General features: G+C 39.2%; 1 protein-coding gene across 1 annotated transcript in view; it reads right to left on the bottom strand.

Moving 5' to 3' along the window:
• The window catches only part of ATP13A5 (ATPase 13A5), a 105,848-nt gene that overhangs the window by 22,848 nt on the left and 64,977 nt on the right, over nucleotides 1-18,023 (bottom strand). Inside the window, exons 18-25 of the mRNA XM_069472773.1 lie at nucleotides 16,066-16,190; nucleotides 15,079-15,239; nucleotides 12,804-12,929; nucleotides 11,466-11,545; nucleotides 8,792-8,834; nucleotides 6,805-6,914; nucleotides 3,243-3,339; nucleotides 1,513-1,585 (exon numbers count right to left, since the gene is read on the bottom strand). Coding sequence (XP_069328874.1) covers nucleotides 1,513-1,585; nucleotides 3,243-3,339; nucleotides 6,805-6,914; nucleotides 8,792-8,834; nucleotides 11,466-11,545; nucleotides 12,804-12,929; nucleotides 15,079-15,239; nucleotides 16,066-16,190 — 815 coding nt within the window. The remainder of the gene's footprint in view (nucleotides 1-1,512; nucleotides 1,586-3,242; nucleotides 3,340-6,804; nucleotides 6,915-8,791; nucleotides 8,835-11,465; nucleotides 11,546-12,803; nucleotides 12,930-15,078; nucleotides 15,240-16,065; nucleotides 16,191-18,023) is intronic.

Raw genomic sequence — 18,023 nt, 5'->3', positions numbered from 1 at the left:
CTTTCTGAGGCTTCTTTTCCTCCTAGTGGTAATAGTGGTCCTGCCCTGGGTCATCCCAACACCCTCACAGAGCCCACTCTGAGATGCGAGGCTGAGTTTCCACCAGCTGGCAAGAGGCTCAACAGGCTATTGCTGTGGGCATTAAAATAGCTTCACTACCATGGGAGTCAAATCCATAACTATTACTAATATTATGGAATCGAGTGTACAAAATCCCCAAATAAATTGCTTAAGGTCATATAGTAATTCTGAGGCAAACCTTGACCTGCCATCCATTATTGTGGATTTCAAATGACACCGATCTACCTGTACACATTTTCTGATTTTCTTCAAGTGCTCACCAAGTTAGTTTTCTCAAAAGAAGAAGAGGTCCAGTGTAAGATCATTCATCTTGTAATGAGTGCTTACTGTGCCCTGGACCATGGTGTATGCATTACAAACATCATTTTATCTGATCCTGACAACCCTATAAGGACATTTTGCCAAAGGTCACAGAGGTAGGGAGTGGTGGAGAATGGCCACTGCCTTCACCTCCATGCTACTGCCTGCTAGCTTAGTTCTTGGAAACTCCTGGGGGGACTTTTTCTTTTTAGCAGCATTCACAAGCAATTCATGCAAATTGCTTAAAATATAACATTATAGAAGCAATTTCACTGATTCAAAATTATCCAGTCATGTGAATATTAATAACACATAGAAAATATTTTAATGGGCTACTAATAGGCATTTCAACCCTAGGAATCAAAATTAAAATTAAAGTACTTACATCTCTGATACTGATAAATTTTGTGATTGGGTTGATGTATGATTTCAATATCTGTTTCATGTTTTAAGATGCTGCATGAAATTCTCAAGGTTATTAATATCCTGCATTGCCTGATGTTTTATGTGTTAGCTTTCATAACACTCCCATTGTTGAGCAAGGAAAAAGAGACGACAATATCATTCTTTTTCTTTGCTCTCTGGTGAAGGCTCCTTTCTCACTTATTAAGAGTTGGAATCAAGCCCTGAGTTTCTTGATAGGAAATACTGCATCAGTGTCATCTCAAAGGAAGCAAATGAGCAATAGCTACTGTGAGCCATACCTTGCTTTTGAGAGAATTCCACTAAAATAAAATGCTAGCATTTGTTCTCACACATCAAAGAGCTAGCAAAAATCTGGTTTCATGTCAATGTGAGGCATAGCTGAATAATGGAAAGTGACCTTTGGGTTTTAAAAAATTCGCTTTCTAGATTTCTTGTTCATTTTTCTATGTACAAGACACAAAGCTACAAAGAACTCAGACTATGTTGACAATTTTTTGAGGCTAAGACCTATTCATTATCAGGATAATGCCAAGTCTGAGGATTTCAATTCTTAATTTACCCCCATCACCACTTTCAAAAACCTCATAGAAAATGCAGTTTTAGTAATTAGGGTGTCTCTTTCTAAGAAGTTCTTGCTTGTGTGAGTATTTCTAGAATTTCATAGAGAAATAAATATAATACAGTTTACTTTGCTAAAGAGCTTACTTGTTAAACAGACCATCAAAGTAATGGCTATATCTTGCATGAGATACTGGTAATTCCCAAATAGTTGTAATTGCTGAAAAGGAAAGAAAAAGTAAATGTAAGTGTTACTTCTGCCATTGTATTATAGTTTTGTTTTTTGCTTTTTTTAATCATTCCCAATACTCTTTTTTAAGTAGTTAGGAAGCAACTGTTATTTTTCTTCCCTTTTCAGGAAGAAAATGACTTAACCTAAAATCATTAGCATCTCTTTGGATAGAATGAGACTAGATCACTATTTTCCCAGTGTTTAGCTTAATTCCGTATTAGCAACAACAGTCAGTTGGGAACCACCCTGCACATTAGTTCTGGCAGCTGTTGTCTCAGCCTGCGCAGTTGAATTCTCAACATAAGGTATTAAAGTTTAAAAGTTCCCTTGGAAATTTCAAGCTTAAAATTTGAAGTCGAGGTCTCAACTCATTCCACAGGTGTTACTCTTTTTCCTTACCCATGGATTGAGTCTACAACATAGTTCTCTTAGAGTCCATTCACTTTCACAAACTGAACAAGGACCCCTGCTCTAAGTAAGCCCATTAGGACCCTGGTCCCTAACTCCATCCATGGAGACTTTGGAACAGAAGTTCTGCTTTCACATTTTTGAAAGGCTGCAATCGGTTTCTCAGTGACCCTCTCAACCTCCAATTCTTTCTCTGTCTTCTTTACTTTTCTTTCTCATATCTTTTTCCTTGTTTTCACCTGAGTGTGGTAAAATTATATAGAGTCAGGATGAGATGGAGCAGGGAAATTTCCAATAGCAGCTTTAGTTTTCATTCTAGGAATAGCTTTCACAGAACTATGGAGGACTCTGAAAATCAGCTAGCCCAACTTCCCGGAGGCAGATTTTGGCCAAGGACAGAACCTAATTTGTCTTTTGGGTGGAGGCAGAACTTGAATCCAGGTTTTCTGATTCTCATTCCAGTTCTTGTCTCTCCCCATCTGGCCGCCCTTGAGCCCTCTGTGTGGTCCTTGCAAGCAACAGCCTACTGGATGCTGCAGTGCTGGGCTTCTCTCACTCACCTCTCAAATCTCCAAGGAAAGCAATCAAATAATTCCCTTCCTGAAGTGTTCCTTGGGCCTTTTGGATTATTTTACTGTAGAGCAAGCAGTGATTGAACTAATGAAGAATACTTTCAACCTATACAGAGTTCTTCTATACAGCTAATTAATTTTTAAATGGTTATTAATATCATTTAATTTTGAGTCTTTTTTTTTTTTTTAGTTTAAGGAATTGCTGATTCTTTACTACTGATATGTCTAACTGCTCCATTATGGGAGGATTTTAGCATTCTAGTCCTTCAAAATTAAATTTAAAAACTTTTCTTCCTTTTTATCTCTTCTCAGTCTTTGGCCAAAAATATTCCACAGTTGGAGACTGATCCATTTCTTGCTGGATTATATTTAGGCTGCTCTAAAGCTATCTTCATACTCCAAATAAAGAAACAAGGGCTTGGAGAGGTCATGAGTCTCAGGTTATCCAGAGAAAACAACACCCTAGAAAACTGATCCACGTCTACTTATTTCTAGCTCCACATTTCGTGCACAGTTATAGTAGGTTCCCGAGTTTGCAGGCACCTATTTTGAGAAATGTCATTTATTTATAAAACATTAAATTCTGTGTAGGAGCCACACCCTGAAGAATAAACCCGAGATGTAAATGCAATTAGAACCAGGACAAAATGATTTTTGGTTCATACCCAATAGAGCAGCAATATACTGATAAATTCGATTATGCCGTACATGATCAAATATTTAAATATCCCAAAGGATGAAACCAGAGCAGCTCGGCCTTCTCTGTTTAAAAAGAAATAAAAATAACTGGTTACGTACAATACACATCTCCCGGTCTCTTTTATATTTCAACAGGAGTTAGAATTTTAATAGCCTGTTGTATACATTCACTTAATCATTAATCCACCCTCTCATTTACTTACTCACTCACTCATTCATTCTCCCATTCAATCATTACCTCACTCATTGATTCATTGACTCACTTTTATTTAGGCTCATGACGTCCCAGCATTGTGCTAAGAGTCATGGAGGATATAAAATGAATTAGTCACAGTTCTTGTTTTCAACAAGCTTTCGGAGAAGTGAGATTACCATGTGTATCATAAACACAATACGACATTACGATAAGGTACAAAATGTCAAGCATGGGGATTTGATTGTGACCCATCACATCTTAACAACACAAACTTCCTGGGAATCATAGTGTGGGTGCTTTAGAGGCCCTTGGAGACACACAGCCAAAGGATGGGTGTTCTCACATTTTAGGAAGTGTGGATGTGACTCTAATATTTGAGATGAAGTGGGTTTTGTTGGCTTCAATATTCCGGGAAGAATGTGGGGTAACAATCTGAGCTGGTGTGGAGATCAAGACTACAGTAAAAATTGTAGCTTAAAAGGTAGATATTCCCCCTTTCAAAGAATTCCATTTTAGTTGTTAATCCTTTAGTGGAGGTTTTGTTGGATGATGGATTATGACAGGTTAAAAGAGCCAATGTGAGGTAGCAGCCCTCGAAGGGGGCGTGAGAACTCAGCAGACCTGTCCTTCTGCAGCCTTTATCAGGGATGAAGCAAATCCACATGGAAAGTGACCCCAGTGGCAAAGATATCTGCTCTTCTCAAAGACCTTGTCAACAGAACAAGGACATGAAAAGGAAAACCTAAAAGCCAAACTACTAACCACTTTGTCTCAGGCAAGATGAGAGGGTTAGGACGGGAGATGGGCCAGGCTGCTTTGGGCAGATGTTTGTCACCAAGCTGTGAGGTGCTGTCATTTGTTTTTAACACAGAGGATGGAGTAGAGGACAAACTGAGAAGGGGCAAGCATGGGAAACCTGGATCATTTTCCAACATCTGATATAAATATTGTGATTTCATCCTTTTCCTACAGTTGTATACATTTCCAGGAAAATTAAGACATCCAGATTCAAAGGAAAGTGCAAAAAAAAAAAAAAAACCACTCTAAGTAAAGGATCAAGGGTGTTTGCATGGTCCTCCAATATTACTGCTATTCCTAATGATTATGAATTTTAAGTAGCTCACACATTTATTTACACGTTCCACATTCATTGAATGCTCTAATGTACCCAGCTTAGTGCTGGGCACAACGCTTGATACAGAAATGAGTAAGACACAGTCCTTGCCCTAAAGGACTTGAACTAAAACAACAAGTAAATCATGGTTCAAAAGATGAAAATGAAAATCTGCTGATCTGGACCTATGCATCTGAAACGGTACCTCATAGCCTCTCTGGAGTGCTTTCTTGGGAATAAGTATGCATCAAGGATAGCAAGGGTAAAATGAGCCTAACAGAGCTGAACCATATCTAATTTTTATGAATCTATGAAATATAAAAGCAAAGAGTTTCTACCCTGAAGTCTTACTAAGCCATCTGCCACTAGAGAAATTTGACATCATGACTTGTATTCTAAAACAGTATACTGCATTCATAAACTTATTGTGCCACATGCATGAGGAAGAGCATCTGAAGTTCAAATTCCACTGCATTTTGAATAGATCAAGTAGGCACTTTGTGCAACTATCTAGGAGGTCAAACTCCCTGCAAGGTGTCCACACCCAGCTGTCCAACATTACTGGCACAATGCCCATCTGAGAAGTCTTCCAGCTCAATTGGGCTAACTGGCCCCTGTGTTCTTCAATTACAACCCAGTTTCTAAACGTGGCTCTCCTACTTCCTCCACCTGAAATTCCCTCCCACCTCCTTTCTGTTTACTTAAGTCCTATCGATTCTTCAAGTTGCAACTCCCCTGCTGAAACCTTCCCTTCTGGCTTGAGTTCTCACACTCCACCAGAACATTTAGTGTATTGTGTGGATGTTAATTTATTTAAAGCAAATTTATTAAGCACCTTTCAATCATCAGGCATATGATTCTCTGTGTTGTGGGAGAGACGTATTTATATATCTCCTTTCTTGGAATGTAAGTCCTCCAGGGCAAGGCTCTGTCTGTTCTTTATTCACCATGTTTCCAAGTACAATATTTATAAAGAACTCCATGAGTTGTATTGATGAGGAAAAGCATGAAATAGGAGGAGAGTCCAGAGCACTATCATTACGTAGTCACCATGACCCCATCCAAGGTTAAGGCAATTGAGTTAGTAAGCAAAGGGCTTGGAGAGACTCTGCCAAGACAAATCAGTAAAATATGACACCTGTTTGGTTATGAGTGAAGAAGAGGAAAAATTAAAAGTACTCTGAGGTTCTGAACCTCAAGGACTGACTCTAAAGACCAAATTGTCCTCAGAAGTAAGGAACATGGGAATTGGGAAGAGGAGCTTCTTTGGAGGCAGGGGAAGTAATGATGTTTGAGGTTGTGGAAGGACATAGGTGCAGACACCTAGAACCAGACAATGAGCCCGTCTGTCAGGGAGCTGTGTGCAGCTATCTTGCTGATATACATCCAGCCACAGACATGGAACTTCAGCCTGGCACCTTCAGCTTGGTGATTCCTGCCAGTAACTTGTTCACTCTGATGCACTAAGGGACATGCTGGAGAACTTCATCATTGTCTTTTTTGTATAAACCTCAAAATTTGATGATACCTTTCAGACCACAGGCCAAGAAGATGCTGAGAATTTACCCCAAAGTGCTATAGGAAACAAGAGGGGGATGAGATTTATGAATAAAATATAAAACCGAATGTTTTATTCTTAACTACATTTAAAATGTAAGTAGAGATAAGATCAGAAATGAGAGTGGAATGGAGGTGAGGGAGGTATCCTGTGAAAATAAACAGCTCTTAATCCTTTTCCCTTCCTTGACCATTGCCAATCCATTGTAATATCTTCTGTGTAAACATTTTGGGTATTCACTAATTTTCATATTGGAGACATATGAGAGTACTTGGGGAGGCTATCTAATAGAATACTCCCTTTCTGCTTCCTCACTCATCCCAAACTCCAGAGAGAAATGTTCTAGGAAGCATCCAACATACAAATAAAGGAGAGGAGGAGTAAGAAATGAAATCAATATTTAAATATCAAGTCAAGCTTTCAATTATCCACAAAACACACTCATCTATCCTTCAAGGCTCAGCAAAAGTCACCTTTCTGCAGCTTTTATCAGCATTGCCAAGCAGCACTAATGGCTCCATTATTTGGTGCTCCAATAGCACTTCACCCATACCTCTGTCATGCCGGTCATTACCTTAAGTTATAGTTGAATTGTGTCTGTCTCTAGAACCAGATATGAGCCGGTCGGTCATGGGGGTGGAAGGGGGAGAAGTGGCTTACCTGATGAGATGAGGCACACACTCAATGTTGGCTGTTTTTGAGGTAAAAGGGGATGCCACAGATGCTTCCTGCTCCGACAGCGAGATGCCCACATGAGCCATTTTCAAAGCCTGGAATGATAAATTCATGTTACACCCGTGACTCCTTAGGCGGGCTTTAACTCTTCAAACACCAAACAACTACGCTTCATATTACAGTGATAACACTGTACTCTTCCAGTCCTGGGTCTCTATTTATGCTGTCCCTGCACCTGGAGTACCCTCCCTCCCCTGATCCACAAAGTCACCAACTAAGGAGGTACCAACTAACAGTAATCCAGAGGTAGAAGAGTGGGGTTACGTGTATGTGTGTCTGTGCATGTATGTGCACTGCCTGTGGGGGGTGTAGATATGATAAGGAAATGGAAGTTCTCATACCAAAAGGCTATTAAAAAGATGACAGAATTTGGATGGACATTGGTTGGGGACCTTCACCCTCTCCCTTCTTACACTTAGTAGGCCATCTTCATGAATGATGGGGAAAGAGACGTAATCCCCACCTTTCCCTAGTCTTCCTGATCCAGCCATCCAACTAACTGCTGGGATGCAGAATGGAACATATAGCATCTTCACCGGAGACATCACAGACTCCTTCCAGCATATGTGTTGCCTCACAGAAATAAGGGGTAATTCATTTCTCATCGAGACTAACATCTCTCCAGAGCGTGCACGAGGACTCTGGTCAATAGGCAGGCCAGCATGCCTCTAATCCTACAAGAATTGTATGGACATAAGAGGAGATTTTGTATATCTGTAGTTATGTAGAACTATTATAATAGAAAGTACCTGGCACCATGGCTGGTACATACCAGATTCATGTTCAATAAATATTAGGACATTTCCTTCTTCCCCTTTGCTCCTTTAATATTTTTTTATCTCTATTATATAATTTATGACCATCTACCTTATGTTAGGGTTAGTTTTATGTGTGATTCTTTCCCCCATCAGACAATAAACTCTTTAGAAACTTTATCAAATGCCATTTTTTAGCATTTGATTTCTTTGTTTTGTTCTAAATTTCACATAATTAATGGAAATGGGTCCTCATTCCAGATTTGAAAGAATAGGCTAACAACTAACTTTTTCTCATGAAGCATAAGGCAGAATAATTCTTCAGAACTCTAATCATTCATATAGTTTTTCACAGACATTTGGAAAAAATTATTTGAGGAAAGTAAAACAAATACCCAGATCTTAAATATCTATTAAATGTTGGAAATACAAAGCAATCTTCCTTAATTCTTGTCCCATAAATTTGCTACTAAAGTATTTCCTTCTGTACATAATCTTCAAGGTAGACTATTGTGTTTGCATCATATCTTTAAAACTCAGAATATAAAACATGTACTACCCTTCTATTGTGTATGAGAAATGATTTGCTAAGAATCATTTTATTCAATTTTTGCTTTGGTGTAAAATAATGGAATAGTTTGGTCTAGGATTTTACTGAGGGTAAGAGTTTTGAGGTATAGCCAGCTTTTAATAACTAACCAGAGAGAGGCTCTGGCGGGAACAAATATAATTTACACATAATTCAAAACTTTAATCATCAGTTTCAAACTTTTTCTTTACTATGACTTTACCAGCTGTGTGACCTCAGGCAAAAAAAAAAAAAAAAAAAAAAAATTCACTTCCCTGAGACTTCATTTCCTTATTGATAACATGAAAAATTTAGACCAGCTATTCTTGTAAAGTTCCTTTTGGGTCTGAAATATGGAAGTCTAAGTAGCCTTCCTTTGTCTTTGTTGTTCTACAAATTGCCAGAAAACATCTGAAGTGACTCATCTCACTTTACTCCCCTCCACTTCCAACCCACACTCAGGTCAAGGTGGATATAAACAGCAAAATGATCAAGTGGAAGGATAAAGAAACAGACCCCAGGGGACTGCAGGGTCCTCAAGAGGGATATCAGTGAGCTGCCTGTGTTAGCAGAAGTCATTTCTACTCACCCCACAGTCATTAGCTCCATCTCCACACATGCCCACATAGTAACTGCAGCGGAAAGAATGGAAAAATAATAGCTTGACACCTTGCTTGAATAATTTCCATCATAACTGACTCACAGGCGATGTGTGTGTGTGTGTCCCCTGAACACAGGTGGAATCAGGCTGAAGGAAAATGTCTTAAAGAGACATATTCCCAGAAGAAAAAGGCCACTGCATTATTTAAATTGTTTCAATCAGTCACATCAAAACGATAGTGATCCTGCCAAAGACATTGGCAAAGACAGTGATCGCACACTTCAAAAGAAATCCTGTTTGATTATATGCACCAAGGCCAAACTCACAAGTATGCAGTCATGATTATAGCCCTTCCCACACAACCTAATGCAGCGATCGTAACCTAATCCAGCTGGGTTTTTGTTGCTAACTGTCACTTAGAGTTTAGATTTCAGATACTGGGGTGAGAAACATTTGGGAAATAGTTTAACAGATACAACTAGAGACATATACTCATATTCTTGATGCATCTCAGAGTGAAAAGGAGAAAACAGGCTTCCCATCTATATTAGTTTAGTATGTAAACACAATATAAATAGGAGAGTAAAAATTAAAGCTGCTGCCAAGAAAAGGAATTTCAGATGCAAGACACTATCTTCTATTAATATTATAAGTAAACCATACACTCTACGTGTTGACTAATGACAATGCTATTAAAAATTCAGCTGCATTTTTCTAAAAATAGATAAAATTATAAAGTCAATAACGGGTAAAAAATTAAGTTGTTTTGGAATTTTCTTATTATTTGTTGATACATAAGAAATGACCACTTTTATAGGTATAAATGGTCAAATGTAAACAAATTCATATCATTCAAACTAATATTGGGCTAGTATAAATGAACATCATCTTGTAAGTATTCACATGTGCATGTAACGACGACCCACAATTGTTAGCAAATGGCTTCTATTCTTCAGGCTTAAGGGCACATATCTAGTCTCTAAATCACACCCAGAATGTTACATCTTCTAGTGTTCTCCGAATTCAGAAACAGAATTCAGAAAGCCTTATGCACATTGTCAATGACAAAAGCATGAAGAGAACGATTGGGAAATCCGAGAGAAGACAGCTCATTCTGAGACAGGGTGTGTCTTATTGAATTGATTTTTCTCTAGGGAAATATAGTTTTTCAAAATAAGGCATTTTAGTTGCCAAAAATTCTCAGGTATTTGAAAAAGGTAAAATTATTTTCTTCAGCCAATGTCACATAATGATCATGTGAATGAAATAGTCATTTTAGACAGTGGTTACTTACCCAGCCTCAGGCATTATGGGAATTAATAGATAGTTTTTGAGACTTCTCTATGAATGCTTGGATAACAAAAAACAAAATAAAATAAAAAGAACTCTCCTGATTTCACCTACTACCCACCAACAATAATTGAAAGTTTCTCTACTCTATGTTTCTTTTTATTTTCTAGAATCTGCAGCCCAACCTGTAACATTCCCAGCAAATAGTAGGTAGATCTGGTCTCAAGAAGAACCATTTCACTTCCACGTGACTTGGTGATCTGTATTTTTGAAGAAGGTAGGACAGGACTTTCCCTTTACTTTGACCTCTATATCTAATCCTTGCCAGGGTCAGATACAGTGAAAATGCCATCCCACCTCTTGCTAAGAGGACCAGAAATTACCAACATATCTTCTAATGCAGCAGTCCCCAACCTTTTTGACCAGGGACCACTTTCATGGAAGACAATTTTTCACAGAACTGGAAGGCCGGGGATGGTTTTGGGATGACTCAAGCACATTACATTTATTGTGCATTTTATTTCTATTACTACATTGTAATATATACTGAAATAATTATACAACTCACCATAGGTTGGGGACCCCTATTCTAATGGATCAACCTATAATAATTTCAGGTGATAACTTACACATTTCCCCATTTTTCTGATTCTAAGATATAGAACCTATTCCACTATTTATTTTTTCTATATCCAAGCAGAAGATCTTTCTTAAAGATATACTTTATGCTCCACGGAACAAATGCTTTTTGGGATAGGCAGTTTCTAAATGCCGCTCAGTGATCCCCACCTCCTGGTATTCATGCCCTTGTGTAATCCACTCCCTTGGGTGTGGGTTGGACCTAGCTCCTAAGGAAGAGAATACAGCAAAAGTGATAGGATGTCAGTTTTGAGATTAGGATATAAAAAACAGTGACATCCATCTTGCTTTCTCTCTCTCTCTCTGTGTCTCTCTGGTTCTTCTTGCTTGCTCACTCATATGTAAGCCAGCTGTCACATTGTGAGCTTCCCTATGAAATGGCCCATGTCACAAGGGACTGAGGGTGGCTACTGTCCACCAGCCCATGAAAAACTGAGGCTCTTAGTCCAACAACTCACAAGGTACTGAATCCATCCAACAACACGTGAGTGAGGCTGGTGGCAGATCGTTTCCTCACTCAAGCACTGAGACGACTACAGTCCTGGCCAACACCTGATTGTGTCTTTGTGAGAGATCTTGAGCCAGAAGACTCAGCTAAGCCATAGCTAGATTTCTGACTCACAGAAAAGTAAAATAATAAACGGTGTTATTCTAAGCCACTAAGGTGTTGAGTAATTTATTATGCAGTAATAGGTAACAAGTATGGTCCTCTATTTCATGCAATAACACCTACTTTAATTTCTGAAATTCTTCAACAAGGCTTGATTTTTGCCCAGGAGACATTCTTGCAAAAATGGTTCCATTCACCAGAATCTAAAGAGAAAAACAACCATTGCAATAAGATTAGGAAGAGGAAAGCTTTTAAAATAAAAGCTGATTGTTTTGTGAGTCAGCCTCTCTCTGAAAGCTACCAACCCATGTCAGGCTAAGGTCTAGTCCCTTCCTGTCTGGATTCTTCAATTACAGCAAGAGGAAATACAGGCCCCAGCGTTTATTTTCAAAATCATTGAAAAATAATTCCTGGATACTGATTTAATATAGAATTGGGTGGTATGTCATTAGACCAAACATCAGGAAAGGAAATAAGGAGATTCAATGCTTTAATATTGAACTTTCATGTTGAGTCCTCCATCATAACTATTATTTTTGTCCAGACCATTTTTCCAAGATGGGGGTGACCTCTAATTAATAATAATACAGTAACTAAGAAGCAGCAGATCATGTGGAATGAAAATGCTTAAGGAAATAACAGTTCTTTCTATTAAACAGTCTCTATAGTTGCAGCACAGGCAGAGGCAAAAGCGATAGACTGGGAGATGAAAAACAAGGTTCTATTCTCAGATGTGCCCCGACTAGCTGTGCAAACCTTAGACATGATTTAACCTCTCTGAGTCTCAGCTTTCCCATCTCTACAATGAGAAACTGGACTAAGAGCTTTCTAGAAGCCTTTGGGGTCGAGATTCTATGGTCCCTGACTGACAAAATGACAGAATGTTTAAGACACTGCTAACAGATGGTTGCTGCCCTCAGCTTGTGCTCCATTAATCTCCTCCACATTGACAATACAACCCTGCACAGCACTATTTTTAAAATAGGACACACAGAGGACAAGATAACAAATGATTTTGAAAATAAACGATGGGGCCTGTATTTCCTCTTGCTGTAATTTAAGAATCCAGACAGGAAGGGGACCAGACCTTAGCCTGACATGAGTTGGTAGCTTTCAGAGAGAGGCTGACCCACAAAACAGGCAGCACGTTTCGAACTATCTGGAGGTTCTCTGGGGTGGGTGTGGGGGGAAATGAAGGAGAGAGGCTGAGATTGAACTGGCCACAGGGGCGAGAAGTTGTACCAGAACTCGAGCTCTGAAGGGAAGACTGTGTGTATGCACAGGACTAGGTAGGTGTGGGAAGGGCTGGGATACTTCTATGGGAGCAGAGCCCCTTTGAGGGTGTTTACTCTCTAACTCCGAGACAACCCTAAGTGATCATCACTTTCATTACTCTCTTTCCCCTATTTGCCTCACTAATTTGAGGAGCAAAATAAAACGCTTCATTTCTGCAGTACTCACTTTTGGAAGCAAACTGTTGAAATGCTGAAATATGACTTGGTATGATTTCCCGCTCATTGCAAAATGGTAACAGCTCCCTCTTCTCCCGTCAGGTACTGAGCTGTTTCCAATGTTAATGTAGGTTTCCTAAAATCAAAAAGGCATTATTTCTACATTGGCTCTTTTTTTTTTTTTTTCTTTTTTTGTGACCTCGTTTGGAAATATATTTCTACATTGGCTCTTAAGGAATGTCTCTGCTTTCTTCTTATTTATGGAAGGAAGTGTATTCATGTTGCATAACAGTGAAAGGGTCAACAAAAACCTAATGTGTAATTTGCCCAGGGAACTTTAACTCACAGGAAGAAAACATTCAAAATGCCACCCCCCCCAATTATATAAACATATGGTACTTTGACAACATAGTACTCTGGATCCTGTCCTGGGAGGTAATATGTGTGATGTCAGTCTACTGAAGCAATCTACCTATTCCAAGGTCCCAATTAGTGAGTACAAGAAAGCATTCTTTCCTCTACTTCCTTCTCCTCATGCAACTTTATATTTTCTAAGATCTCTTACCATAATTTGTTCAAAAATCATGCCCCAATTTCTCCACTGTAAAGTAGTCAGACTCTTTCTTCAGAGCCTAACTCCTTCTAGCACCTGACCTCTGACCTCTGTTGTGACTTTACTTCAACAAGTAACCCCTTCTCTCAGGTGCCCAGAACCTTTTCCACGCCCTACATTCCATTGCACCAGCATTACTCCTTTTCCAAAACCCTTTCCCTCCTATATTTCACCTGTCAAGGTATTCCTCTGGCTTGGCTCTAGCCCCACCTGGCTCCCAACTAGAGAGAAAGTGTATGATGAATGCCTGTGCATTCATTATTTCAGTAGCTGATAATGGTTTTTCACATAACATTTCTCAGAGGGCCTTACATTTGTGTAGAACCCTGAATTCAAATAGTATAGGAGGTGAGAAAAATTTATTTATTAGAGGAATTCATATCAGGGAAAGCATTGTATTTGGAAGAAAAAAATTTTGCTATGCTGAATTGGGAGGCAAGATGATCCCCACCATCCACTCCCACTTATAAAACACCCCAAAAAAGACATGTTCTAAAGTATTGCACATGTGACAAGAGCAGGAATTCCTTTTGCCTGTACTGGGAAGGTGGGGAGAAAAGCATGGTGGGCGGAGCCAGAGAGGAGGAGGAAGGCCTGATACTGTGATGCAGGCTCTCCCAGTGATGACCAAAACTTCAGTAAAGGTATTAAACTCATGAGTGAGTAGTGTGAGTGGACTGTTTGTTAAAATTAGCGCAGGACCTGAGCCCTTCATGCAGTGAAATTCAGGTAGCATGCATCAAAACAAAAGCAAGTGGGTGCACAAGGAAATAAGCTGGAATCATAGAGAGAGTTGTCATCTTTCACAGATAGCCCCTGGAACTGGAGTTTGAGCCAAGTAAACCCACTTCTTCCCAGGGCAGGAGCAGAGCCACTTAGTATACTGGTACCATTTGTGTACTTCACAAAGACTTCTGACTGCACAAAGACTCACTCAATACCTTACAACCTGAAAGGCTGGTCAGCGTGGAAGAAAGGAGCATTTTTGTACTTCATCACCTGGAGGGCCATCTCTTTGAGTTCCCACAAAAGGATAGGTGCTAACTTTAGTAATGGAATATGAGGCTATAGCCCATTCTCGTCATATGAAAGAGCTATTCTGTCACAAGTGCACAGGAAGCTTGCTGTCTAGGGAAGCCCAACACCTGCTAACTACATGTCACAGGCATAGTACAATCTAAATGCCCATGGATTCGTATGGAATCGAACAGACCTGAGTCTGGTTTCCTGCATGCAACTGACCAGCTTTTGTATTGGGCAAGCTTGCTTCTCTGAACCTCAGTTTTCTCATTTGCAAAATTAATAGTTTGCCCAACTGCACTGGATTATTGTAAAGATCAAATGGAAAATATGGATGTAAATCAGTAGTTCTCAGCTACGAATGCACATTGGAATCACTGGGAAAAGTGGCTGATGCCTGCTACCACCCCAGGGGTTCTGATTTAATTGGTACAGCCTGCAGTGGGAAGCTTAAAACTCTCCCAGATGATTTTAATATGCAGCCAGGGCTGAAAGCAAAGCATAGTGGAAATGCTTTTCCAACTACAAAACTCTGGACAGAGGTAAGGAATTATTACTCTGATGACTTCAAGAGCCAAGAGAAGGCTGTGCAGTGCCAGGGCTGTATTCCATGAGCCCAGGCCCATGGAGGGGCCTTGTAACATTTGCTCACATTCCTCCCAGGTCCAGTCTCTTGGTTCTCTACCAGCTGCCAGGTCACAGAGGCGGGAGCAAACTCTTCTGGTTCATTGGCTTCAACAATGATCACTTGGCTGCCTTGAGGAATCATTTCGGAATTCTTTGCAACAGTAATGGCCGTTTGAAGGTTGTCGCCTAGAAGACAAAGAAACTTTTCTTGCTTTATGTACAAACCTCTTCTCAGCAGCCAGAATTGAACTCTCCCTCTTCTGCTTTGCTTGGCGCTCTTTGGGAGCATTTAGTGCTTTCTGCCTTATTTTACAGCGATTTATTTTTCCCTCTGCCCAAGACTGTCTGCCCCTAGTGGGCAAGCACTACGTTTCCATCTCCCTCCCACAACAGTAAGCAACGTGTCCTGTCCATTTCATATTTCCAAAACATTTGTGAATGAATAAAGAAATGTTTAAGCACTTATTACTAATGCTCAGTAGACAGACAGCTCTTAGTGGTGAACACTAAGATATGATCCCAATCAATATGATCCCAATCTGATAGCATAAAACCATTCTTGGGATCTGATTCCAGATAAGCAGAGGCAAAAACACTTAGGGCCAGGCCACGCTTGGGTTTGATGGTCATACACCAGCTTGGCCCTACTGTCTGGAGGACTGTCAACCAGAGTCTGGCATCCTCTGCACAGAGGTCACATTGGGATTCCTGATAACAGCATAGCCGTTCTTGTGTTGAAACAGTCACCGTGAGCCTCTCAGCACTGCGCAGATCCTGGGTAGGAGAAGGAGGCCTTAGACAAAGAGAACGCGATATGGTCCCTGCCTCCAAATCTCCTGGTCCTGCCGGGGCAACTACACCTATTCTCAAGTAAATAGACCACAGGATGAGAAACTCGACCGCAGAAAATTTTCTTTTCTGCCTCAGTCACGTGAATTCACTCAGCTCACGTGTCTTTTTCTGACGCCTGGGATACAATGGACTTTTCAGGCCTTTAGAAGCAAACACGCACCTGTAATCATCACAGTCCTGATGTGGGCCTCGCTCAGTTCCTTCAAGACTGCCTTGGTTTCCTTTTTCAGGCGATTCTCCATTATGAGAAGCCCCAGAAATGTGAGCTCTGACTCCACTTTCTCTCTTTGGATTCAGGAGAAAAATCAATATTAAATCCTATCTATGCAGTCTCAACAGTTGGATTTATTTCTTCTTTTTAAAAGTCTGAATTTTAGTACAACACAGGCACATGTTTAAAACATCAAAAAGAACCTGAGAGCTTATAATGAAAACCAACAGTCTATGTCTCCCCATCACCTCACCCCTCTCCTTCCCAGAGGTAACCACTTCTAAATCTTTTAGCTGCTTTTTCCAGTTTTCAACTCCATGGTTTTTTGGTTTTTTTTTTTTTTAAATGCTTATCTTCCAACTCTTTTGTTGGTTTTTAAATATTATGTTAATCATATATATTTTTTAATTTCCAAGAGCTTTCTCTCTCTTTTTTTGACCTTGCAATAATTCCAGTTTATTTGATATTTATGGTGTCAGCCAGCCAAGGCTCTGAAGAGTTCTCGGAATTTGAAGTTGGAGGCTTGGAGTCTAACTGGGTTACATTAGTTATATAGGACCTCTCCTCTGAAATGGACTAAATCTTGGGCGGCTTTTAAAAAGTAAATTTGTAGGCCAAAAGCTGTTTCTTGATCTTTCATTGTTCATTTTTCTGTGCAGAGCGGGGTTAAAAATGCAGGGAGAGAAAGGGGGAGGACAGACCCAAGGATCCCAACTTCTCTGCACACTGTCAGTTAATCCTCCTGTGTTCATTCTTGAGTCTCACCTCCACCTTCCGTAGCACATGACATATCTGAGTCTGAGCCTCTCTGGGGCTCTACAGAGAAAACCGGCTTTCCTACTGCCACTTCTCGCTGGCTCTGGTGCAGGTTACGGCTTCGTCTGTCCTGCCGATTCAGCTGCCGCTCCTCCACCAAATCTACGTCTGACAGAACTGTGTCAACATCTCTGATCTGCACCTATCACTCCACAGTTTCCTTTGACATTGTTTCTTTACTAACGTGTTAGTGGGATTGAGGAGGGGGAGGAAGTAAACGTGTGGTCAGTAAGCCTTGTTTAAAAGAAAGATCAGAGTTGGATTTCTTGATGAGATCTGTAATTGAAACTTGGATGGAAACACAATGAAGTAACTTGGCTTCATCATTTGTTCACAAGTTCATCTACTAAACAACTACTTTGTTTTAGCTCTTGTATTAGGCACTTGGTAAATATATAGATAATCAGATATGAATCCCGCCTTAGTGATCTCAAACAATATTACAAAATAAAATTTTGTCTTAATATAGAATTCATTAAAGGCTCTTCACATCATTTAACTTCATTACTTTCTATTATAAATTGGATTATTTTCTCATTAACTAAAACCAAAAGGAAGATCCAAAAATCTTCTCAACAATTTATTCTAGTTTTCTTGTTAGTTTCATAAATCACTTTATTTTTAACAGTTTTATTGAAGTGTAATTGTTATATAAAAACTGTGTATATTTAATATATTAAATATTATTATTTATTATATTTTATATTTAATATATTAAATATATGATATGAATGTATTATATATATAAATATATATAAATAGGAATATAATATTTACTATATTAAATAAAAACACTTAATAAAGTAAATAATAACATTTAATATAGTAAATATTATTAAATATATGAATATATTTAATATAAATAATATTTATACAAATGTAAATTTGATGGATTTGAACAATATACATAAACCTGTGAAACCATCACTGTAATCAAGGTAATAAATATATCCATCAGCTCCAAAAGTTTCTTCCTGCTCATATTTTCTTGTTTTGTGTGTGTGTGGCAGAGGGGAGGGTGGTAAGAACACTTCTCTAGACCTTATTTATATTGCATAACTGAAAGTTTGTATCTACTAAACAACAACTTC

The sequence above is a fragment of the Eulemur rufifrons genome, chromosome 7 (assembly GCF_041146395.1).
Source record: "Eulemur rufifrons isolate Redbay chromosome 7, OSU_ERuf_1, whole genome shotgun sequence".
In the NCBI taxonomy this organism is placed as follows: domain Eukaryota; kingdom Metazoa; phylum Chordata; class Mammalia; order Primates; family Lemuridae; genus Eulemur; species Eulemur rufifrons.
Note: the sequence above shows the minus strand (reverse complement) of the source record. Positions and strands in the feature narration are given on the sequence as shown.